This window comes from Hemitrygon akajei, chromosome 31 (genome assembly GCF_048418815.1).
Source record: "Hemitrygon akajei chromosome 31, sHemAka1.3, whole genome shotgun sequence".
Classification (NCBI taxonomy): domain Eukaryota; kingdom Metazoa; phylum Chordata; class Chondrichthyes; order Myliobatiformes; family Dasyatidae; genus Hemitrygon; species Hemitrygon akajei.
The window spans coordinates 12,341,819-12,366,407 of NC_133154.1; the positions used below are offsets into that span (position 1 = coordinate 12,341,819).

The following is a 24,589-nucleotide window of genomic DNA, read 5'->3' on the forward strand; positions in this document are numbered from 1 at the left end:
TGCGCAATTTGCGGAGACGGCGGCTGACCCAACCCACGCGGCACGTTGCGTGATCGCGTCATCGCATCCCTGCCCCCGTCGGGCTGAGAGGTTGTCGATCCTGGACGACAAGAGGTGAGCGGCTCTAGTGGAGCCCCTGCGGTGCGGCACCCCTCGTGTGAGGGGTGGCGGGCCGCCCGCATCGGCGTAGCGGGGGTGTTCCTGTGGGAGGTCGCCATCGGGAGAGAGCGGAGTTCGTTGCTTTGCGGTTCAGGGGTCAATGGTGCTGGGCAGTGAGAATGGGCCGTGCTCGGATAGGTCAGCAGCAGTCACGTGATGCCTTCCCCATAGCCTGCTGTAAGATTTAAAGGACCAAGACCCATACCCGACAGCTGGCTGACACAGTGAAATGGCCCGCAGTCTCTGCCCCTGATGCGGCCGCCGTAAATAGCCCATGGTCCCAGCGCAGCCTTCTCAGACAGGCAGGTGCGGCCTCATCAGAAACGCCACTTCAGGTTTCCCAAATGAACTTCAGCTCTTGCATTCGAGTGCTTTCTATTCACAGTTGATATTTGAGCCAGCAATTGGTTGGATCCAATCTCTATTTCTGATTCAATAGACTACTTTTACAATTTCAGCTGACCTTTGTGATTGTACCCAGTTCAAGCTTGATCGTGTACAAGGCTAGGCTTATTGTCTGTCAGAATAGCAATCCATCGACCTGCATTGTTAGAGCAATATATATTGATTAATGAAAATATTTTTAATGGGAAATTGTATTTTAATAATGTATTAGAATATGGAGCCTTGGTTAAACAACATCTCAGATATTGCATAAGGTTTTGGTTTCAGTGTCTAATATAGATGTCATACAGGGAGTGTGATGAAGATTCATCAGTTTGATTCTTGTAATAGCTGTATTACAGTAAGAAGTGAGCTTGACTAGACGAGATCTACACTCAGTGACCAATTTATTACCTATAGTAGTGAAACCCAGTGTATTCTGCTGCTGTGGCCCATCCACTTCAAGGCTCAACATGTTGTGCATTCAGAGGTGCTCTTCTTCACAGCGCTGTTGTAATGCATGGTTATTTGAGTTCTGTCAACTTCCTGTCAGCTTGAACCAGTCTGGCCATTCTTCTCTGACCTCTCATTAACAAGGCATTTTTGCCCCCAGAACTGACACTCACTGGATGTTTCTTTGTTTTTCACACCATTCTCCGTAAGCTCTAGAGACTGTAATGCATTAAAATCTCAGGAGATCTGCAGTTCCTGAGATACTCAAACCACCCCATCTGGCACCAACTATCATTCCACGGTCAAAGTCATTTAGATCACACTAGTTCCCCATTCTGATGTTTGGTCTGAACAACAAGTGAAACTCTTGATCATATCTGATACTCTTATGCATTGAGTTACTGCCATATGATTGGCTGATTAGATATTTGCATTAATGAGCAGCTGTACCTAATAAAGTGTTCTTACTGCCCATTACACTGTTGGTGTTTAGGGCAACAATGAAGATCCTCCATCTCTGTCTGTTCAATGCTATCACACACAGTTAAAGAAGGATTCTTCATTGCTGTTTCTGTAACAATTTTTTGACCAGTCATGGTTGTTACCCTGAGCTGAATCCCCAACCCTGGAGGAACAGTGAATCACTCTTAGTCTGGCCTCTACCCTTTGACCTGTTTGACAAGGGTGACCCTACCAAGAGCCAAAGTACAAGGCCCTGACTCCAGCCAACATAGCTCTCCGGGTCATTGAGGCACGTAAGCCACAAGATTGTGGTCCTCTTGAAGAAATAAAATGTCCACAGAGTGTAAATTCTCTGTAGTAGAATGGGAGAGAACCTCATCAAAACTTACCAAATTCTCAGAAGACTAAAAGAGGGATGTGGGGAAGATCTCTCTCCTGGCTGAGGAGTCCTAGACTCAGAATATGAGGGTAAGCAATTTGGGACTAGGTTAAGGAGAAATTACTTCACTCAGGGAGGTGTCTTACCTAGATGGCTGTGGAGGTTCAGTCATTGTGTTCACTCTAAAGACCGATCAGTGGGTTTCTGGTTATTATGGAAATCAATGGATATAGGATTATTTTGGAAAGATGGAACTGAAGTAGGAGCTATGCCATGATCCTGATCAATGGCTGAGTAAGCTTTAAGGACCAAATGGGCTCCTCTTAATTCTTGCATTATTATGGCAAGAATAGATAAAATAATGGATTTGTGGGAGAAGACATGTTTTGATTGAGGCTGAGCTGACCAGCAGAGGGAATATTTTATATGTAATGTCAGCAACTGTTAACCATTCAAATCATGTGTCACAGTTATGTCTTATTATTTGCAACACACTATTTAAAAATCTCATCAATATAAATAAAGCCAGTTCACATATTATGGGACTCTGACTTTTCCCTGAAAGGGTAATCCAGTAATTAATAGGCTGCTGTCACTTCAGTAAATCTTCTCTTAGCAATTACTACAGTCTCACATTCAAGATTGTTCAATGTTATTTCCAGTACACAAGTGTAAAGGAGAACAAAAATAATTGTTACTCCGGGTCCGTGGAGTAATTTTAAGTTCTTGGGTGTCAATATGTCTAAGGATCTAACCTGATCCCAACATATCAATGCAGCTAAAAAGAAGCAAGACAGTGGGTATGTTTCATCAGGAGCTTGAGGAGATTTCATTTGTCACTTAATACACTTGAAAATGCCTACAGATCTACAGTGGAGAGATTTCTAACTGCTGCATCACTGTATGGTATGGGGCGGGTGCTACTGCACAGGATTAAAAGAAGCCACAGAAAGTTGCAAAATTAGTCAGCTCCATCTTGGGTACCAGCCTCCATAGTATCCAAGACAACTTCAAGGAGTGGGGCTTCAGAAAGGTGGCATTCATTACTAAGGACCCCCATCACCCAGGACATGCCCTCTTCTCATTGTTACTGTTAGGGAGGAGGTACAGAAACATGAAGGTACACACTCAGTAATTCAGGAACATCTTCTTCCCCTCTGCCGTCGGATTTCTGAGTGGACATTGAACCCATGAACACTACCTCACTTTTATGATAGTAATACATGCAAACTGCTGGAGGAGATCAGCAGGCCAGGCAGCATCCGTGGAAAAGAGTCCAGTCGACATTTCAGGCTGAGACCCTTCAGTAGGAAGTTTTATTATTATCTGTTTTTGCACTTGTTTTAACTATTTAATATACTGTACATATATATGTTTACTGTAATCAATTTTGTTTTTTTATATATATAAAATCATATATTGCATTGTAGTGTTGCTGCTAAGTTAGCAAATTTCACAACATATGCCAGCGATATTAAACCTAATTCTGATTCTGCAGCGTGTGGCCAGGTGGTAGCCTAGTAATCTGAAGGTTGTGAGTTCGAGCCCCAGCCAAGGCAGTGTGTTGTGTCCTTGAGCAAGGCACTTAACCACACACTGCTCCAGTCCACCCAGCTGAAAATGGGTACCGGCAAAATGCTGGGGGTTAACCTCTCAGTAGTCTGGCGTCCTATCCGGGGGGGGGGGGGGGGTCTCGTACTGTCAGTCGCTTCACGCCACAGAAACAGGCATAAGCACTGGCCTGATGAGCCTATAAGGCTCGGGACAGACTTTAACTTTTGATTCTCCAGCACAAAAAAAATACAATAATATTAAGAACACAATAATAAAAAATACAATAAATATAATTACATATCTTACATACATAAACTGATTATCTGTCTGTAAGGTGATACTAGACTCAGGAGTGTCTGTACATAAGGTGACTGATGGAAACGATAAAGTAGTGGTGATTGGGGGTGTGGAGAGGTGGGTTAGTGGGTGAAGGTGTTGATCAGCCTTACTGATTGGGGAAAGTAACTGTTTTTGAGTCTGGTGGTCCTGGTGTGGATGATACACAACCTCCTCCCTGATGGGAGTGGGACAAACAGTCCCTAAACAGGATGAATGGGATCCTTCATGATGTCACTGGTCCTTTTCCGGCACCTTTCTGTATATACGTCCTTGATGATGGGTAGGCTGGTGCCGATGATGTATTGGGCAGTTTTGACTACCCATTATGGAGCCTTGCTGTTAGGAACACTGCGGCTTCTATACCACACAGTGATGCACCATGTTAGGATGCTCTGTTCTGCACATCTGTAGAAGGATGTGAGTATTGATGTGTATTGCCCAGCTCTCTTCAGCCTCCTTAGAAGGTACAGGTATTGCTGAGCTTTCTTGACTGTGTAGAATGTGTTCTGGGACAATAAGATTGTGCAAAATGTGCACTCCCAGGAGTTTGAAACTGCTGGCCGCTGATGTAAAGAAGTGTGTGAGCGGATGTGTCATAGTGTGGTTCCATCAGTGAGTGTCCAGTATGGCAGGGATTGAGGTTCAAGAAGTGTCATTTCAGGCCATATCTCAATATAAACAATGGCCTTAAAGGTTTAGGCCATAATAAATGGGATATTGCTGCTCCAAACATCTTGGTGAGCTGGGAATGGTGGAGTTGGGGTGAGGTTGTTACTTAAGATGGGCAGTTTATAGAAGTGGTGATCAGCAAATTAAATTGAGATGCCTTGTGGGGTGAAGTTTGATTTGTTAATAGTTGATTTCAGGCCTTGTTCTGTATCCAGCCTCTCTTTCCTTTGTGTCTCTCTCTCCCCACGTAGTTCACCTTTGCCCACTCCTTTCTCTATATCTACAGTCTCCCTTCCTGTCTGCCCCACCACTGCCTCCCATCCTCCCACCTCATGACTCTCTTTCTTCCCTTGTGGGGAAGGTAGTGTTGAGTTTTTAGGTAAATGATCTTTGGAGAATATGAAGCTTTCACGCACTGAAAAGAAGGTGAAGAAGGAACCTGTCATCACTTTTATAGAGTTCTTGGATGTGTACGTGAAAGGTCATGACCTGTGGAAGTACATGTCTAGTGCTGGGTGATGGGGGGGCAGTCTAGGTGGCTCGTTTACGATAGGCAGAGAGTTATCAGTGGTAAATTTTCTGTGATTTCTATGGTTGTGTTTTGCAGGTTGAGTTCTGCAGTGTGACAGAGCAGGATGGCTGAGCAACTTCATAGCATCAACCTCCAGAATTTCAGCAGATCCCTTCTGGAAACATTGAACTCACAACGTCTGGGTGGCCATTTCTGCGATGTGACAGTGCGTATCCATAACACGGCTCTCCGAGCCCACCGCTGTGTCTTGGCTGCAGCTAGCCCGTTTTTCCATGACAAACTCTTGCTAGGTTACAGTGAGATTGAGGTCCCGCCTTTGGTCTCAGCCCAGACTCTGCGACGACTGGTTGATTTTATGTACAGTGGGTCACTGATGGTCTCCCACGTGGAGGCTCTACAGATCCTCACAGCAGCGAGCGTCCTTCAGATTAAAACCATCATTGATGAGTGTACACGAATTATTTCACAAAACGCCCCGCAAAAAGCTCAGGGGGACCAGTCATTAGCCAGTCAAAAGCTGGATCTTTCTGATGAGAAAGAAGCTGTCCTTTGCCAGACATCCGGTGACCAGATCCACAAGTTTCCCATGGGATTCATTGAAACAACGTTGTCACCCCACACAGCTGAGAGAGAGTTTGACTTTGTTCAGGGATGCTCAAAGAACGCAGCCTCAACTGAGAGCGGGTACAAAGCTGAAGAAATGCTCCCCACTCTGTGCAGGCAACAAACAGCAGCACGCCAGAAGGGAACAGGAGAGCAGGCCACGTCTGACCAGGAGAACCTGTCGCTCATGGACTCCAGTCGGAACAGTGAGGTGCGTGCACTTTGGTACAATGCTGCAGCCAACCAGCGACCTGAGGTGGGGCTGTTGCCACAAGGCAGTCACAGTCGCAAGCAGCGGCAGCCAATCAGACTCCAAATGGCTGATGGAAGTGAAGTGACCATCAAAGAGGAGGATGATGATCTTCTTTACTGTGGGGAGAACATCACTGCACAGACTGTCTCCAATCAAACCACAGAGCAGGTCAACCAGGGCGAACAGACTGAGGAAGTCCCCGAAGCAAATGCCTTTGACCCCAACCAGACCGCAGTGGGAGACCGAAGAGACTCTGGCGGTCATCTGAGTTTGAGCAACAAAGGGGAAGAGATGGAATTTTTCAATGCTAGTGACCTCTTACCGGATGAACTGAAGTCGTTCTGGCAAGGAGAGAAAGAGGAGAAGGACACTGCCATACAGCAAAATCGCAAAATGGACTGCAAGTCACAGCTTGAGGCTTCATTCCCGCGGTCTTCAACATTTATACAAGACTTCCTTCCAGGATCTACCATGCAATCCAACCTACGTAACCAGGGCTGCTCTGCACAATATGAAGTTCAAGGAGATGCCACCGTGGCCAGCACAACTACTCACCGCAACCTCTACCAAATTGGCCTTCCCCAGTCTCCTCACCTTCCAACATTGGCCTCCACTTCCCAGACTTGTATGTCCAGCATTCCGGCTCAGACAACATGTCAGAATCCCCCGGTATTCCCAGATGGAGTCCAAGCAGTGCCAGCACCAGCTCCAGCTCCAGCCAGCCAGGTTCCCAGTGAAGCTGAGCGGAAACCCTATGGATGCACACAATGTGGGAAGACTTTCAGCTCCAGACAGAACTATGCCAAGCACATGTTTGTTCACACAGGTAGGTTCAAAGTGATTGTTCCCTTTAATTTAAACTAAGTATTTTAGGTCCTCCTATAGAATTGTTATGCTCCAAGAGGACCACAACCTTGTCATTGGGTTTGGAGTCTTGTGTGCCTCAATGACCTGGAGAGCTATGTAGGCTGGAGTCAGGGCTTTATGCTTTGGCTCTTGGTAGGGTCATTCATCCCAAACAGGTCAAAGGGCTGAGGACAGACTAAGAGTGGCCCACCGGTCCTCCAGGTCTGGGGGTCCAGCTCAGAGCAGACAACCCTGATGGTAAAATAAGATTGTTACAGAAACAGCAATGAAGAATCCGTCTACATCTGAGTGTGATGGTATTCCTGACTCTCCACCCGGGACTTGCATGACTGACAGTAGTGAAAAGCAAGAAGAAGCTACAGACACGATGAAGGAAGCCCTGAACACCGCCAGAGATGGAGGACCTTCATTCTTCCCTGAACGCCGGCAGTGTAATGGGCAGTTACATTCCACAGCACAGAAGGAAGCCAATTTTTATCCATGGCAGTTTTGTGTAGAGCAAGAATGTGTCTCACTTTGCTCCTCTTATCCCAGAGCCTTGCAATTCATTTTCTCCCCCAAATGCTTAATTATTCCCTGTTTGACCTCTGTTTGTACCTTCCTCAAAGTTGGTTAATTAGTTAAAAAAAGATATAACCCCAAAATGCTGGCAGAACTCAGCAGGCCAGACAGGAGACCTGACAAACCCAGCAGGAGACCTGACCTCCTGATGAAGGGTTTCGGCCCAAAACGTTGTGACTACCTCCTCCCATAGATGCTGTCTGGCCTGCTGAGTTCTGCCAGCATTTTGTGTTTTTATTTATTTCCAGCATCTGCAGATTCACTCGTGTTGCCTTTGGTTAATTAGTTACTGTCCATTATGCTGCCTGCGTTTAGGGCAACTATGAAGGTCCTTCATCTCTGTTTGTCCTTGACCGTCTTCTCTATTGTGCACCAGGTGCTATTCAGGATTCTCATTTCTGCATCAAGTTGTCTTTGGTTTCTCGCATTTCCTCTGCCCTTCAGGGGTTCAGTGAGTTGCTGTCTGAATTATGAAGTTGGCCTCTCTGCTGATACAGTCCAAAACCCAAATTTGGTCTTGGTCTTGGCAGTGTTCAGGGCTTCCTTCCATATTTATTTTACCTGTCTGGGTTGTTAGCCAGTCGAGGACCTGTGAGTCACTCTTAGCCTGGCCTCAATCCTTTGACCAGTTTGGCATGGGCAACTCTTAACAAGAGTCAAAGCATAAAGACTTGAATCCAACCAACATAGCTCTCCAAACCCTACGACAAGGTTTTGGTCCACTTGGAGGACCTTCCTCAAAGGTAGTGTTCTAAATCATACTTAGCATTTTTAGAAAGAAACTATGTCCTTGCATCCCCCTGGAATTTTTTCACTGTAACTGTAAATCTGCAAATGCTTGTCCTTGAATTATCCACTAATAACAACAGCTTTTATTTCTGTTTATCCTGCCTAAGGCTGTCAACTAAAGCTCTCAACTTTCAAAAACCTCAGTTTCTTCATCCTAACTTTGTTACTGAAATTCCCAACCTCTGCAACTGTTAAACATTTTCTGCTGGATCTTCACATTCTTCTTATGGGAACCAGAAATGGACACAAGATTCCACTTGTAGCCTAAGTAATTTATCCCAACTTGGCAATCCATTTGTCACTATAGTAGAGGATATCATCAGTGCGCTGTTCATTTGTGGCATGTCCTCCAAATGCTCGGCCATTATATTCTTATCACATAGTTGATTGGTCATCATTACAGAAACTCATTTGTGATGTAGGGAGAGGATCTCGTTGCCAGATGACTGCGTGGCAAACTCTATGCGTTGTCTAGAATTTTTGCCCGCATTGGCTTATAAATGGGATTGAGGCCTACATGTCTGTTTATAGAATTGTTTGCAGAAGGCCACGCTTCCAGGAATTCTCTAGCGTGCCGCCATGACTTTCACTGATACCCAGTCAAATTTGAGTTTCCGTAATAATGACCAGTCAACTAATTGATAAGTATATAATGGCCGAGCATTCCAAGGACACACCACAAGTGAACTGCACACTGATGGTGTCTCCTTGCATGGTGACGAAATGTTTGCAAATAGATCAACCACCTGAGCTACACATTTTCCAAGTTATTTCCAAAGTTTATCCTAACATCCTTGCTTTTGTATTCCGTGTCTTTGATGTAACTACATTTACTTTGTTAATGCTCTCTCAGTAAGAACTGCCACTTTCAAGGATTTTTGTACTGTGTCCCTGGGTTCCTGAACACCATTTAAAAATGCCACACATTATAGTCTCTCCTCAATCTTTCTGCCAAACTCCATGGCCTTATACATTCCTGAGGAAGGGTCTCGGCCCAAAATATCGATTTCATCTCCATAGATGCTGCCTAACCTGCTGAGTTCCTCCAGATTTTTGCGTGTGTTGCCTTGCTTTATAGGCGTTGCTTCTCATTTGTCACCTGTGCACTTTACTTGTGCTCACTCTTAATCTCCTGAGATCTGTGGCTTTTGCAGACTGAAATTTATCTAACTCAAAACAAAACAATGGTCCCAACACTGATTCTGGGGAACAGCAATGCTAACAATGCAAAAAAATACAACTTATTTTAATCAATTTTATCACTATGCAATGTTATCAAGATTGGATTAAGTAATAAGTCTTAATGAATATTGGAAAATATAAAAATAAAACTCCTTCCCAACCTTTGTGACACAATTTTTAAAAATTCTTTCCTTGACCCTTGCTGAGACCCAGGCTCCAAAGATAGCAACTATCATTGACATCCAGGTGCCACAAACACTGACTGAAGAGTTCCAAAGGCACTAGCTAGAATTCATTTCCACAATCACTGACTCTAGGTGACGGATTCCCCACGCACTGACTATCTTTGGTATACAGTGTTCAAAATTAGTGACTCTCACTTGAGGTAATATTCCACAGATGCTGACTCTCACTATGGTATAGGCTTCACTAACATCAGGATATTAGTCAACAGGCCATTGATCTGTTGGGTTCATTGGTCCACTGGATCACCTAACCTCTCTCAGTAATAACTAAAATGTGATTCATGTTGGGAACCCTACTACTGTGAGCAACTTAGGATGTGGCCCTGGGGAAATCCCTGTGACTTACCCTTTACCATGTGTTTTCTGTGAATTTGCATGGCAGCTGCATTAAATACTTGGTTCCAAAACTAAAGGAGGTAAACTTTAACACAGGTAGTTATCTCTGTAACGTCTGCTGTGACCAAAGGGATCTGGGTAACCTGTGGGCAGCTGTGCCTGTTACACTCAGCAGTAACGTGGGATTAGAAGGACAAAAATTCAAAGTAGATTTTATTACCAGAGTAGATGTATGTCGCCACATACAACCCTAAGATCCATTTTCCTGTGGGCATACTCTGCAAATCTATAGAATAGCAACTATAGCAGGATCAATGAAAGATCAAGTGCAGTAGACAACAAACTGTGCAAATGCAAATATAAATAAATAGCAATAGATAGCAAGAATGTGAAACAGCAAGATAGGGCATCCTTAAGGTGAGATCATTGGTTGTGGGAATATCTCAATGGATGGACAAGTGAGTGTAATTTGTTCAAGAGCCCGATGGTTGAGGGGTAGTAACTGTTCCTGAATCTGCTGGTTCGAGTCCTGAGGCACTCGTACCTTCTACCTGATGGCAGCAACAAGAAGAGAGCACAGCCTGGGTGGTGAGGATCTCTGATGATGGACCCTGCTTTTCTATGACTATGTTTCATGTAGATGTGTTCAATGGCTGGGAGGCCTTTACTCGTGAAGTATGAAGAGATAACTGTTGGTGTTAGTAAATGGGGAGGAATGTGACTCTTCCAACATATGGTTCAAAGTGAGTACTGCACATGGTCAGTCCACCTCTGCAGTGTTCTCATGTTCTGAGTGTACAATGAATCCATTCGATGTTACTGAAAAGCAAAAGATGCTTGAAGCTTGAATGGCCAGAAGCACAGATGGAAATGTATGAAGAGTTCCCCAGTTTTCAGACTGAGAAATGAACAATGAATTAAGAACCAGTGAATTTCTTAGGTGCCTGTAAGGAAAGCAACCAGTCACAAATGTTAAAGTGCCAACAATCAAGAGTCTTATTCAAAATATTGATTGGAATTATAGAAAGACCACAGTACAGAACCACCACTGCCAACTAGCATTGTGGTTAGCACAACGTTTTATAGTATGAGTGACCTGGCTGTTCAATTCCTGCCACTGCCTGTAAGGAATTTGTATGTTCTCTGGTAACTGTGTTTTCTCCGGGTGCTCCGGTTTCCTCCCACAGTCCAAAGATGTACCAGCTGGTAGGCTACCTGATCATTGTAAATTGTCCCATGATTAGGCTGGTGTTAAATTGGAGGTTGTTGGGCAGCGTGGCTGAAGGACTGGAAGGGCCTATTTCACGCTGTATCTCAATAAATAAATAAACTCTACCAGAGCAAATCATTAGTTTCAACCCCCAACTCCTCAAAAGATAAGCAGTCACTGGGGGAAGCACCTTGTTCTTTGAGCTAGTTGTGTGGGATCTTTTATATTCATCTAAAAGAGCAGACTGAACCTTAGTTTGACAATTAATCTGAAAGACAGCATCTTCAAGGGTGCAGCAGAGTGGAGTGTTAGCCATTTTTTAAAATTTATTGAGATTCAGTGTGGAATAGGTCCTCCTGGCCCTTCAAGGCATGCTGCCCAACGACCCCCAGTATAACCCTAGCCTAATCACGGGGCAATTTACAGTGACCAATTAACCTACCAACCGGTGTATCTTTGTATTGTGGGAGGGACCCGGAGGTAGGAATTGAACCCCGGTCACTGGTAATGTAAAACATTGTGCGAAGTGTTATTTAAATCCATGAGCTCTTGACTTGAGTGAGAGAACTAACCAGTAATTTCTAGCATGAATTTTTTCTTATACAGCATGGAGTAGGCCCTTCTGGCCCTTTGAGCTATGCTGCCAGAAAACCCCAACCTAACCCTAGCCTATTCATGGGGAAACCAACTACCCTACTGTCCGATACGTCTTCGGGCTGTGGGAGGAAACTGGAGCACCTGGAAAAAACACATGCGTTCACAGAGAGGACATACATGCTTAGTTCCCTCTGAGCTGTGTGGGTGCACGGCCACTTTGTAGACTTTGTAGACACACAGTTGGAGTTTTCTTATATATAATATTAATTTAAAGTACCACACAGTTTTCAGGCCATGTAAAAATTTCCTGCTGAGAGCAAAGATTGGTTTACACAACTGTTTAAAACAAAAGGAACATTGCAGAGGACGCCGGGATTGAACTCCTAACTCTTGACATCCCGAGCTGTAATGGCGTCACACTAGCCGCTATGCCACCGTTATACTATGATACAAAGAGAATGTGTAAAGGTGGAACACAAGGAATGAAAATAAATGTTTATGTAGAATAATATATTCCTGTGAATAATCAAGTTCAATTCTGCAAATGCTTGAAGATGTCAGTTCCTTCAATTCAGCTGTCCGCATTTGTAACACTTTGCTCATTATTAAATTAGTTGCCATTACCAGCTCCTTGGCTGGTCTTGCAGTACTAATTGTGCAAATTCTCAGTATCTTCCCTCTCCTCTCTTGAAGGAATACATAAACTCAGGTCTGGTGTTCTGCCAAGTCACCATCGGTCCTTTAAGCATAGTACTTAGTTGCAGGACATCTCTCGCCAGGCCTGACATTTGACCATTTCCCAGCTGTGATGGCCAGTAGTGAGCACAGGACCTGCCTGCCTCTTGGCCTCTCCCTAGCCCTGGGGTTGATGATACTACCCTCGTGCAAAGGGGGATGAGAGGCAAACTTGATCGAGGTGTGTGAGGTGATAGAGGCATAGATAGAGAGAACAGCCAACACCTTTCTCCCAGGCCGGCAATGGCTTTTACCAGAAGACATCTTTTTAAGGTAATTGGAGGAAAGTTTATAGTTAGGTCTGTTTACACAGAGATTGGCGGGTGCCTGGAACACATTGCCCAGGGTCACGATAGAGTCTTATACCATAGGGACATGTAAGAGACTTTTAGAAGGCACATGGATGAAAAAGGATACAGGGTTATGTGTAGGAGGGAAGTGTTATATTAATCTTGGAGCAGGCTAAAAAGGTTGGCACACCACTGAGGGCCAAGGGGTCGGTACTCAACTATGTTCCATGTGCGTGCAGACTCTAGGGTAGGAAGGGTTGTGTGAATTTGTGGGCAGTTTGCCTCATTTTCACACCGTTGGTGTGTTAATGCAGCTTTCACTGCTGACTGAGTGGTTTTGATCGCTGTTATTTTGTGAGTTGAAGTCTCTGATTTACTGATGTCTTTCCTCTCCCCACCTCCTCCGCAGGTGAGAAACCTCATCAGTGCAGTGTTTGCTGGCGTTCATTCTCGCTCAGGGACTACTTGATAAAACACATGGTAACACACACGGGCGTGCGAGCGTACCAGTGCCCGGTGTGTAATAAACGCTTTACTCAAAAGAGTTCCCTCAACGTGCACATGCGGCTCCACCGTGGCGAGAAGGCCTTCGAGTGTCACGTCTGTAACAAACGTTTCTCGCACAAGACTCTGCTGGAGAGGCACATGGTCACACACATAATATAAACACCAGGTGACGAGGCCCGGGCCATACAATTTCCACACCGGTTTGCCGGGGAAAGATTGACGTACTCGGCAAACCCATGCCTCACGCACCAAGGAGTTTTAGCCAAGGATATAAACCAGCCTTTGTGTGAACACAGTTAGGAAGAGGTAGACATCGTAAAACTGGGAATAGCTTAACCTTCCACTGCATCCCCACCCCAGCCTTGACAAGTAATTTTCAAACACAGCTCAGAGTGGCTGCATTAAACCTGGATGATGCTCAGGCAACACAGACAGGAGGTGCCTAACTCCTGGCTCTATGTTGAGGTAACTCATTTGAACCACAGTTGGTCAGAGAGAGGAAACCTGCAGAGTGCACTAGCTATTAGATGTTCTGATGAGTTCAGCTTGACTGTGATGCATCTGAACAGATCAGAGAACTATCACATTCAGTAGAGGGGGATAAAGAACCTACTTGTGTTTCACAGACCTTAACCTGCAGTACTGTAGTACACAATATAAAAGCATCTTGCTTTTACATAGTGCCTTTATTGGAGCAAAATATCCCCAGGTGCTTCACAGAAACATTTCTAAACCAAAACTAATACCTATCTAAGTCAGTAAAGCTTGGTGCAAATAACTAAAGGCTTCGTCAACAAGTAGGTTTTAAACAGCATTTTTGAAGGAGGTAAGGGAGAGAGAGAAATTTAGGAAGGGAATTCCAGACTAGAGGCTCAGAAAGCTGCAGTCCCAGCTTGGCAGCAGAATGAGTAAATGCAGGGATGATAAGAGGACAGAACTGGAGCAGAGAAATCCCTGAGGGAATGAGGAGGGGGGTGAACACATCAAGGGTATTTTAAATGAGGTATTGCTTAACTGGGGCCCAACGTGGATCAGCAAGCACAGGATTGACGTGTGAGTGGACTCAGCATGAGTTCGGCCCAGGATCCCATGAGAGGCCAACTAGAAGAGTGTTGGGTTAATCGGGAACGGAAGTGACAAAGGCAGAATGGTGAGACTGCCGTAATAGAGATCGATAAGTCAAGGTTGCTCAGCTAATTGCCATTTAAATGCAGTGACTTCTGGAGTTCCCTTCCAGTCCTTAAATTACGTCTTATTCCACTTACTGACCTCTGTTAAGTTGAGTAGGTGCTCTTTTTCTTCATATTTTGGTCTTTCAGGTTTATATACCTCAGTTAAATCTCCCCTTGGCCTCTATTCCAAAATAAATGAATCCAATTTGGCCAAACTTTCCTCACAATTGTCAAGTGCATCTCTGTTAATATATCGTCATAACCTCTTCTACACTTTACTGCACTTTCACCGCCTCCCCCTAGTCTGTTAACCACATCTGTACAAATGCTCCTGCTGTGGCTTCATTAATATTTTAGGCAGTTCAAGTGTGACCTTCCAGCTTGTATATCCACTGGAATAAAGGATAAGACCACGCTTTCCAGCTGAGCCATGGTAGTGGATATAACAAGTTGAACAGCCTGTGGCCTTTTACTGTCCATGTTGTGTGATGAATGGACCAATTGGACAATGTATCAAAGGTCATGTAGGGGTGAACTTACCAGCAGGATGTATTCAGAGTGACACATGGTTAAATGACCAGGTGGAACTCTTGTGCAGAGAAGTCACAGATCCTTTGGGAAGAAATCGAATGATGTTAAAGTTTGGGACATTCACCAACCAGTTTTTCATCAACTGAGTAATTATCTGCTCTTGGTAAAGGCTTAAGTGAGGGACCAATTTACAGTGGATTCCAGTTAATTGGGACAAATCAGGACCACTACAGTTTGGCCCAATTAAGCAGCTATGCTGCTCTGTCAAAATTTCAAGGAAATAGTTAAAAAGTTATAAAACAAAAGACAAACTGAAGTTTAACCAAATAACAAATTATGTACATAAATGAAGTACAGAACAAATTGGAACGTTATTAATACTGCTACAATACAGTACTATAAAACTATGTATTACTTCCTAATATTTATCTATGGAGGAAATAATCCAGTATACGCTGCTGTGTTCTATTGATTGACTGTAACTGAACAAAATGAACAAACGCCTAAATACAGATAATGGACTCACTTCACACAATACTTTTGATGATTGTTGATACCTTCAAATTCTCTGTACTTCCTAACTTGCTGAAGTAGTGAAATCTTTTCATTTTCACTCTCGGCCGTTTCTGGCATCTCTGTGCTTGAACCAGTGAGAAAACCAGTTCAGAATTGTTTCTTGCCAGCTGTCCGTGACAAAAATCACTGCTTTTAAGAACACAAACACACAACTGACATTATTTAAAAACTTCGCTCTAAGCATGGTGTAGTGTCTAATGGCCACAAATTGCACATGATTGACACTAGTTAGAAACTATTCGGCAACAGTCTCCTGTCCTAATTAAGTGGCATAGTGTCCCAAATAAACGAAAGAACCCCCGGCTAGTTTCACAATTAATTTTTGTTCTTTGAGAGTTGTCCCAAATGAGCTGCTGCCCCGATTAACTAATGGCCCAATTCACTGGAATCCACTGTGTTTAATTTTTCAGCTGATAATTGGACAATCAGCCACTTCAGCTTTGCCTTTCCTAATACTTTGACTGCTGTCTGAAATATGATTTCAAAATTAATAAAATGTAGCACTTGAATATAATCACTGTTAAGAGTGAAGCCCAGACTGGTAGCTTGACATTTGCAGTCTCCATCCTTGCTACATGTCATGTTTTCCTAAAGCTGTTGCAAGGGTTATTTTGTCTTGCCTCTTATTTGATGGTAATATCACAGTAGTCACACTTAATGAGGATCAGCCCAGCCACAATCCCAGTTCATCCAACAGTGTAAGCATTTAATACTCATTCAGAATCAGGTTCAATATTACCTGCATATATTGTGAAATTTGTTGCAGTACATTAAATACATAAAAAAAACAAATTACAGTAAATATATATCTATATTTAAAAAGTAGTTCATTGGTTCAATGTTCATTCAGATACCTGATGGCAGAAGGGAAGACGCTATTTCTGAATTGTTGAGTGTGTGCCTTGACAATTTTCTTTGAACACACCTGCCAGCTGCCTCCAGATCAGGGATCACAGGGTCACTGGGGCTGCAGGATTCTTTGTGGCTGTAGTTTTATTCTCCCTTTCAAAGTGTGCACAAGTGGCGCTGAGTTCATCTGGGAGTGAAGCAACACTGCTATTCATGACATTAAGCTTTGCTTTATAGGAAGCAATGGCCTGAAAACCCTGCCGGATTTGACGTGCATCCGATTCTCCCTCTAACCTCGTTCGGAATTGTTCTTGAGTTAGCCCTCCACAAGTCGTACCTGGCCTTCTTGTGTAGTCCACGGCTTTTGATTCGAGAATGTACAGTATGTTTTCGTAGGCACACATGTTTTAGTGAAGTCGGTGACAACTGTGGCGTAGTCATTCAGACTGGAAGACAAATCCCTGAAAGTGGTCCAGGCCACCGACTCAAAGCAGTTCTGTAAGCGCTCCAGCACCTCCGTTGTCCATACCTTCTTGGTTCTCATAACTCGTGCTGCGGTTTTCAGTCTCTGCCTGATACTCAGGAAGCAGAACTACAGCCAGGTCGTCAGAGTTTATAAAGTGTGGGCGTGGGGCGGCACGGTAAGCGTTCTTGATGGTAGTATAACAATGGTCCAGTGTGTTGGCTCCTCTGGTTCCACAAGTGATATGTTGGTAATAACTGTTTAAAGACTTTTCCAGACTGGCCTGGTTAAAATGCCCCAAAATGATAGAGAAGGCATCAGGATGGGCTCTTTCATGTCTGTTGATTACGTTGCTCAGTTCATCTATCGCCTGTTCGACCCGGGCTTGAGGTGGGATGTACACCGCTACCAAGATTATGGCTGAAAACTCCGGCGGCAGGTAAACTGGACTGCATTCGATCGCGAGATGTTCCAGGTCAGGTGAGCAGGACTGGGACAGCACCGCCACACTTGTACACCACAAGGAGTTGATCATAAACCTCACTCCACCTCCTGTGCCGTTGAGAGACTCGGCAGTCCAGATTTGGCGGTGAATTGTGAAGCCCTCGACCTTTATCTCTGCCTCCGGAATGGAGGGGGATAACGAAGACTCCGTGAAACAAAAAAACACAAAAGGTTCTAATGTCCTTCTGGTTCAGCAATCCTGCTTTTAGATAATCGATTTCGTTTACCAGCAGGATAGTCGGTATTGGGAGTCGAAAACCATACTTCTTTAAACGAACTTTTAAACCAGAGCGGGAACCTCTCGTCCGCCGTCTTAAAGGGACATCGCGAAAGCGACCAGAGTCCGTTCGAGTTTCGTCGACTTTGAGTATCGACAGATTTTTTAACCGACTTAAAACAGTATTACTTACTACATTGTTCATTGCTGTAGCCGTGGATTTCAACTGTAGTAGTCTTAAACGGGAATATTTGATGGTTTCCATCACAGCTGCTCGCACAAGTGGGTTTCTTAATGACGCCCCGGAAGTTATCTCAAACAAAATTCCACTTCCCATTCCCATATGCCAGTCCATGGCCCCCTCTACTGTCGCGACCGGGCCACACTCTGGCTGGAGGGGGCAACACCTTATGGGTCTGGGTAGCCTCCAACCTCTCGGCATGAACATTGCTTTCTCAAACTTCCTTGCCCCTCCTTCCCGTTCCTGTTTTCCTCTCTCACCTCATCTCCTTACCTGCCCGGCACCTACCTCTGGTGCGCCTCCCTCTCGCCTTTCTTCCATGGCCTTCCATCCTCTATCAGATTCCCCCTTTATCTTTCACCAATCGACTCTGTCAGCTCTTAACTTCACCCCCCTCGCTCTCCTAGTTTCACCTACCACTTTGTCCCCTCCCCCCCCCCTTTTATTCTGGCATCTTCCCAATTCCTTTCCAGTCCTGATGAAGGGTCTCCGCCCAGAACGTTGACTCTTCACTCTCTTCCATGAATGATGTGTGACCTGCTGATTTTCGCCAGCATTTTGTGCATGTTGCTCTGGAAGATATGTCCATACCCCGTGCTCCTCCCAATCATGGTGACTGAAAGTTGGCAGCCTCACATTTAATCTTTCCCTCAGGAATAACCAATGTCTCACAAGCTATCCATATTCCTTACCCGGGCCCACAGGAAAGTGTAGCTATGGTATATCGGGATCTGCATTGCAATTGGCCTGGTATTTAATTATAGTTTATTAGTACGTATCTATCACACATCATTGTACCTTCAAACATCTGAGCGGTACCAACCAGGCAAAGGTTTACAGGCTGATGGAAATTGGGAGCTCTATTGTTCATTTTGGCATCCAGATTACTAAGAAAATCAATCACTGTTCTGCTCCACATTAATTATCAGTGAGGTAAACTAAAGGCAGAGTGATAGCTTGCTAGGATTGCCTCTTTCCTCCCTCCCAACATAATGAAATGGTTTGTCACAGTTCAGACATGATGATAGTGAGTTGTTAATGCTGTCCAGAGAACTAAATATCATTGTGGCAGTTGTTACACCTTCTTGGTTCTCAATGGTAATCTTTATATTGCAGTGTCTTTGCCTGCATTTGTTTCAAAGTGAGTTAGTTATCTTTAAACGATGTTTGGATCCTGGCATTAACCGTGGGTATACTTGCTGCATAAGGACCAAGCCACAAGATTTCAAAGCATGACTTCAGTTTTCCAGCTTTTCCTGTCAGTAAAAAGAGGGTCAGTCATGGTGCTGGACAAATATGCTGACCAGAAAGCTGAATGTTAAATGCTTTCCCTCTTACTCCTGCCACTGTGGCTGTGCTTTGTAGAATTCTTGACCTGTTGGACTGCTGGCCTTTTCAGCCAGATTTAGCAATGCTGCGTAGAAGGATGGCTGGCCAGAACCCTGTGCAAAGGTGGATTTCTGATCCAGTGCCATAAGATAACGACCCTAGAACAGTCCCCACACTCTATGGTCACTGATGATCTTTGTCAAGAGCGTGTTGAACTGTTGATCAAAATTCGATTGGTGCGGTGGGGGCACTGAACTCTTGTCCACGTGGTCTGTAAGCCTGGTTCCATTGTGCAAGACCTTTAGGATCAGACAATGCTGTAAAATCACAAAAATCCTGCGTGTTTCTAATCAATCACCAAAAGGATCCAAGGAGCATCTGCAACATTGGACTTTATGGTAGCTGTATCTAAAGTTCAAAATAAATTATATTATTAAAGCACATATATATCACACAACCCTGAGATTCATTTTGCATACTTAGCAAATCTATAGAATAGTAGCTATAAACACAATCAAATAGAGTATAGGATACAACAAACTGTGCAAATGCAAATATAAATAAATAATAAGAGCAAGAAATGAGATGTAAAAATCCTTTAAGTGAGATCATTGGTTGAGAGAACATCTCAATAGATAAGGGTAGTTATCCTCTTTTGTTCCAGAGCCTGATGGGTGAGAGGTGGTAACTGTTCTTGAACCTGGTGGTACGAATCCTGAAGCTCTTGTATCTTCTACCTGATGGTGGCAGAGAAAAGAGCATGGCACAGTGAGGATCTTTGATGATGATGATGATGCTTTTTTACGACAGCATTTCACGTAGTCATGCTCAATGGTTGGGAGGCCTTTACCTGTGTTGTACTTAGCTACATACCTTTTGTAGGATTTTCCACTCAAAGGCATTGGCGTTCCTATGCCAGGTTGTGATGCAACCAGTCGATACACTCTCCACTACACAGCTAAAGTGTCAATGTTTTTAACATTTCCTCATATATAAAAAGCCAGTGTTCCCGGTGCTGCCCTCTCTGCATCAGTGAAACCCAATACAAATTGGGGGGGGGGGGCACCATTTTGTCGGGCACCTTTGCTCAATCCGCCACAGAAGGGAGGATCACCCTGTGGCCACTCATTCTGGCATGTCAGTTCATGGCCTCCTCTACTGCCATGATGAGACCAAACTCAGGTTAGGTTACCTCATGCTCCATCTGCAGAGCCTCCAACCCGATCGCATACACATTGATTGCTTTTACTTCCAGTAATTCCACCCCCCACCACCTTTTTTCTGAATTCCCATTCTGGTTATCTCACCTATCCATGACCACTGTCAGGTTCACCTCCCCCCCCCCCCCCCCCCCCATGGTCATTGTCCTCGCCTACTAGATTTCTCCTTCAGCCCTTTACCCCTACCATCCACCTGTTACAATACACACCCAACAGCGCCAGCTTAGGTGCTCTAACTCTCTGGAATATGGATAGCTGGCATGGCCTTCAAGGATTCAGGGCCATCTTTCCAATGGCAATGTTTTGGCAACAGGATTTCAATATTTAAGGGACACTTGAACATCATTTGCTCTTCTTGGATTCTTATCTTGCTTAGTCTTGCATTCTGTGCTTGTTTCAGTCTCGATTCCTGCCTCGGATACTCCGGCACTTGGGTCCAACCATCCTCACTTAGGTCTCTAGTCACACCACCACCAAACTTCTTACTTCAACCCCCTCCTCCCTCACCTATCATCTTCCTCCTCTCCCCTAACCTTATTCTGGCTTCTTCCCCCTTCTTTTCCAGTCCAATGTCAACTGTTTATTCCCCTCCATAGTTACCCGACCTATGGAGTTCTTCCAGCATTCTGTGAGTTTTGCTGAGAGAGAGCATCTAGTTGCCAATGTCTTGCTGTAGTTTTCCAGAAGAAGTCGCCCCCAGAGATCTGTTTAGTAGCTTCACTACTGTCCTGAAGAGACTACATTGTTTTGTTGTGCTTCCTGAGACTCTGATCTCAGTTTGGTGAAGATCCTACCACAGAAACTATACCAGCTTAATTCTACGCACCAACAGCAAAGGGTTTCAGGTTCATGATTTTATGTCATGTCAGAGATCCACCATTGGGCCAGACAAAATAATGAACTCACTATTCTCTCCCAGCTCTGCAGGAGATAAACTTGTCCTTTGATAAAGAGCAGGGGGATCATGCCACAGACCCCTACCATTAACCGAGGGGTCCATGCACCCCCCTGATAAGGAGGGCTTGGATAGAGACTTAGTTCTGAACTCTCCTGGGTAGAGTTAAGTGAGTTATTGGGCTGGCCCAACTGTCTCTGACTATATTTTCTAGTGCAACACTACACTGAATAGAATACTACCCCTCTAAATAAACCAGTGGTGAGCTTAAGCAGTGGTTGCAGTGAACTTTAATTGATATGCATAATATTTTGCCATAGAGCTGTACAGCACAGAAACAGGCCCTTCAGCCCACTATATTTATGCTGTAGAACACACCTATAAATACTAATCCAATTTTCTTGCATTAATTCCATATCCCTATGTGCATCATTCATTTAAAATACCTGTCAATGTGCCTTTTCATTGAGAACTAATTGCTCCCAAGATCACAGAGCAAAGGGTGAAGGTGTATGTCAGGCTGGTTGTGTCACCTGGCAGGGATGGAGTTGCTGGGAGACAATAGTTGACAGAGGCAGGATGGTTCAGAGGAGATTCCTTTCAATTTTTAAATTGAGATACGGTGCAGAATAGGCCCTTAGAGCCAGACTGCCCAGCAACGCCCGACTTAACTAAGCCCAATCATGGGACAATTTACAAGGGCCAATCAACCTACCAACTTGTAGGTCAGTGCCCAGAAAATATGGGCAAAGAGAGAACATATGGGAAATGAACCCGGGATGCTAGAACTGTAAAGAATTGTACTAACCACTATACCAATCACTGCCCCAGGAATTCCTACCCCTGTTTACAGCCTAGAGATACTTTTGATTGCAGTTCCCAGATACTCGTTATCAGGGATTCCTGATTGATATTCATCAGGCAGGATGTCAGTACTCAGTACCTGATTCATTGTAATAAAAAGGATCCTTTCCTGAGGTACTCAACCATCTGCCCTCAAAAGGAACAGGACTGGCTGCAGGGAGAGTCAACACTTTAAGGAACTGTACTTAGAGGAGAGTTTGCACCTTCAGTGAAAAACTGTAGTTTAGAGTCAGCAGCATCCAGAGGGTCAGGAACTGTTCCTCAGAATCAGCATCCTCAAGAACCACATTGGGTGGAAAGCTAAACATTTACAGGTGAACAAATATATTAATTGGGAGCAGGAAATTCACTCGCACAAGGGATTCTGCAGATGCTGGAAATCCAGACTAACGTGATGCCAGAGAAACTCAGCAGGTTCAAGCAGCAGCTATGGAGAGGAAGTAAGAGTGAGTGAGTGAGTGTCTTGGTACAAGGGACAGCATGTATATAGAATTATTTTTAGAGAACATTTTAAATAATTTTGGACATTTATAACTCACAAAGACAATTTAAAAACCTTCAATATATGATTTTCTTTTTTTGCCTTTCTGGGAGTAACATGCACACACTCAGCAATTCAAGAACAGGTTCTTAGCCTCCACCATCTGCTTTCTAAATGGACATTGAAACCATGAACACTATCCCACTAATTTTTTTAAATTTCTGATCTTTGCACCACTTATTTTAACTTAACTCTTTAATAGACATATATACTTCACATAATTCAATTTTCCTCTCTTTATTTATCCTGTCCTTCATGCACTGCTGGCTTAAAGTTAACAAATTTCACAACATATGTCAATAATATTAAACCTGATTCCGAGGACTGCCACTTTTATTAGCTGTAATGGGTGTGTGTGATTAGTTTCTTTTAGTGCAATAGCTTATGGGGTGAGGCTGCTTACAAGAAGGCAGTCTTCAGTGGGCTCAGATGGCTTGACCAGACTATCTTCTTGTTAGTAAATCGCTAGATTGTGATGGTTACAGTCTGCCAATACTTCATGAATCACAATGCCACCCTCCACATCCCTTTCTGCCAGGACTGGTGTGGACAGGGAGCTTGAAGCTATGTTTTGCTTTGCTGCTGCTGAAGTTCATTGAACACCCTCAAACCCAGGGATTCCCAAACTGGGGTCCACAGACCCCCTCAGTTAATGACATACAAAAGGTTGGGAACCACTGCTCACACCGTTGGGAAAGAGGTACTGAAGGAAGTGGGGAAATCGAAGCTCAACTTTAAAAGCCTGGCTTATCTCTGAGAAGCTGCTAGAAAAGTTACTGACTACCTGTTCAAGATCAAGAATATGCCAAACATTATCTAATTATGATCATTTTAAATAAAGCCTGAAAAAGCTAGGATCAAAATTTGATTGAAATTATTGCAAATGTCTGTAATGTTTTGTGCCCAGAGGCTCCACTCCACAAGTGACCCGAACCCATGGAACACAGGTGCACGTATGGAAAGTTCTCCTGCTCAAGTGCACAAACCTGTTAAATCCTGTTTTTCAAAATAGATTCAGCTATAAATGCTTGTTTCTGTTCACAGTTTCTAGTGTTAGGCTGTGAGCGTGGCATTCACTTAGGTTTATTCTGTACCGGTGGAGTAGTGGCACCCACACCAGGCTTCAGAGCAAAGGGTCCCAGGTTTGAATCCAACCGGCTCCTTAAACGAGTTCCACTGGGTTGAGCTTCGACCTAGCAACTTGGCCACCTAAAACAGACAAACGTTAAGGCACGGGGATGAATTTTACCTTTTTTTAAAATAAAAACCATACACACGCAAAAACAGGGTGTTGAAACTGGAGGCGTGGGTTGCTGCTTCTGCTCACGACTCTGCTCTCTGCGGCACTGAAACCTTGTCCTGTTCTGGCTGCTCCAGGCTTTATATCTGCGAGCCCCAGGACGGTTTTCCCAACTGTGCAATGAACTGAGGCAAAGGGCTTGCCCCGGGCCTCGTGTCTGCCGCCTCACTTTAATTCCAAAAGCCGCTGTTTGCTTTTATCGTTCACACGTTATTGTTCACTCCTCTCTCTGTGCACTGGCTGTTGATCTTTGTAATTGGGTTCTTGTTTTGTGGCTGCCTGTAAGCAGATGAATCTCAAGGTTATATAATTTGTACGTTCTTTGATAATAAATGTACTTTGACTCACTCTAGTGGTGATCTTGTATGAATGTCACAGGTATCATGTAATACTTCTCACAGTTCAAGAGTATGACAATTTTACTGGCCCAGTGTTTGTTTAAATTTTGCCAAAGTTCAAGTCCATCTGTTGGATTGATGTTATTTTCTTCTTTCCTGAAATAACAGAAAACGGATGTGACTGAAAACACCTCCATCTGAACAGCGTCAGTATCACTTGAACAAATGCCTTTGCCGTTAGCACTTTCATGTCTGTGTAATTGTTTTCTTCAACAGAATAAAATAAACAATAAAATGTGCTTTTAAAATATTGCAAATGCAAACATGTTAGATTGATTCCCAATGTGTGATGTTGCAACTAATTGGACCTGAACTGATTCAAGGTTGAATTGATTACAAGTGAAAATCCAGGCTTAATTTTTACAGCAGCTTTGTATCTGATC

The 24,589-nt window shown here is 44.0% G+C and overlaps 1 protein-coding gene across 4 annotated transcripts; it reads left to right on the forward strand.

Moving 5' to 3' along the window:
• The first annotated feature begins 2 nt into the window (after window positions 1-2).
• LOC140719240 (zinc finger and BTB domain-containing protein 20-like) lies at window positions 3-24,440 on the forward strand. 4 transcript variants are annotated; one of them, XM_073033708.1, is made up of 3 exons: window positions 3-114; window positions 5,007-6,613; window positions 24,315-24,440. In XM_073033708.1, the coding sequence occupies exons 2-3, from the start codon at window positions 5,035-5,037 to the stop codon at window positions 24,329-24,331; spliced, it is 1,596 nt and encodes a 531-aa protein (XP_072889809.1). In that variant the 5' UTR covers window positions 3-114; window positions 5,007-5,034; the 3' UTR covers window positions 24,332-24,440. The 4 variants fall into 4 exon arrangements, with proteins under 4 accessions (XP_072889809.1, XP_072889806.1, XP_072889808.1 ...); XM_073033705.1 differs by lacking the exon at window positions 24,315-24,440 and adding an exon at window positions 13,009-16,177; XM_073033707.1 differs by lacking the exon at window positions 24,315-24,440 and adding an exon at window positions 8,112-9,329.
• The last annotated feature ends 149 nt before the right edge of the window (window positions 24,441-24,589 follow it).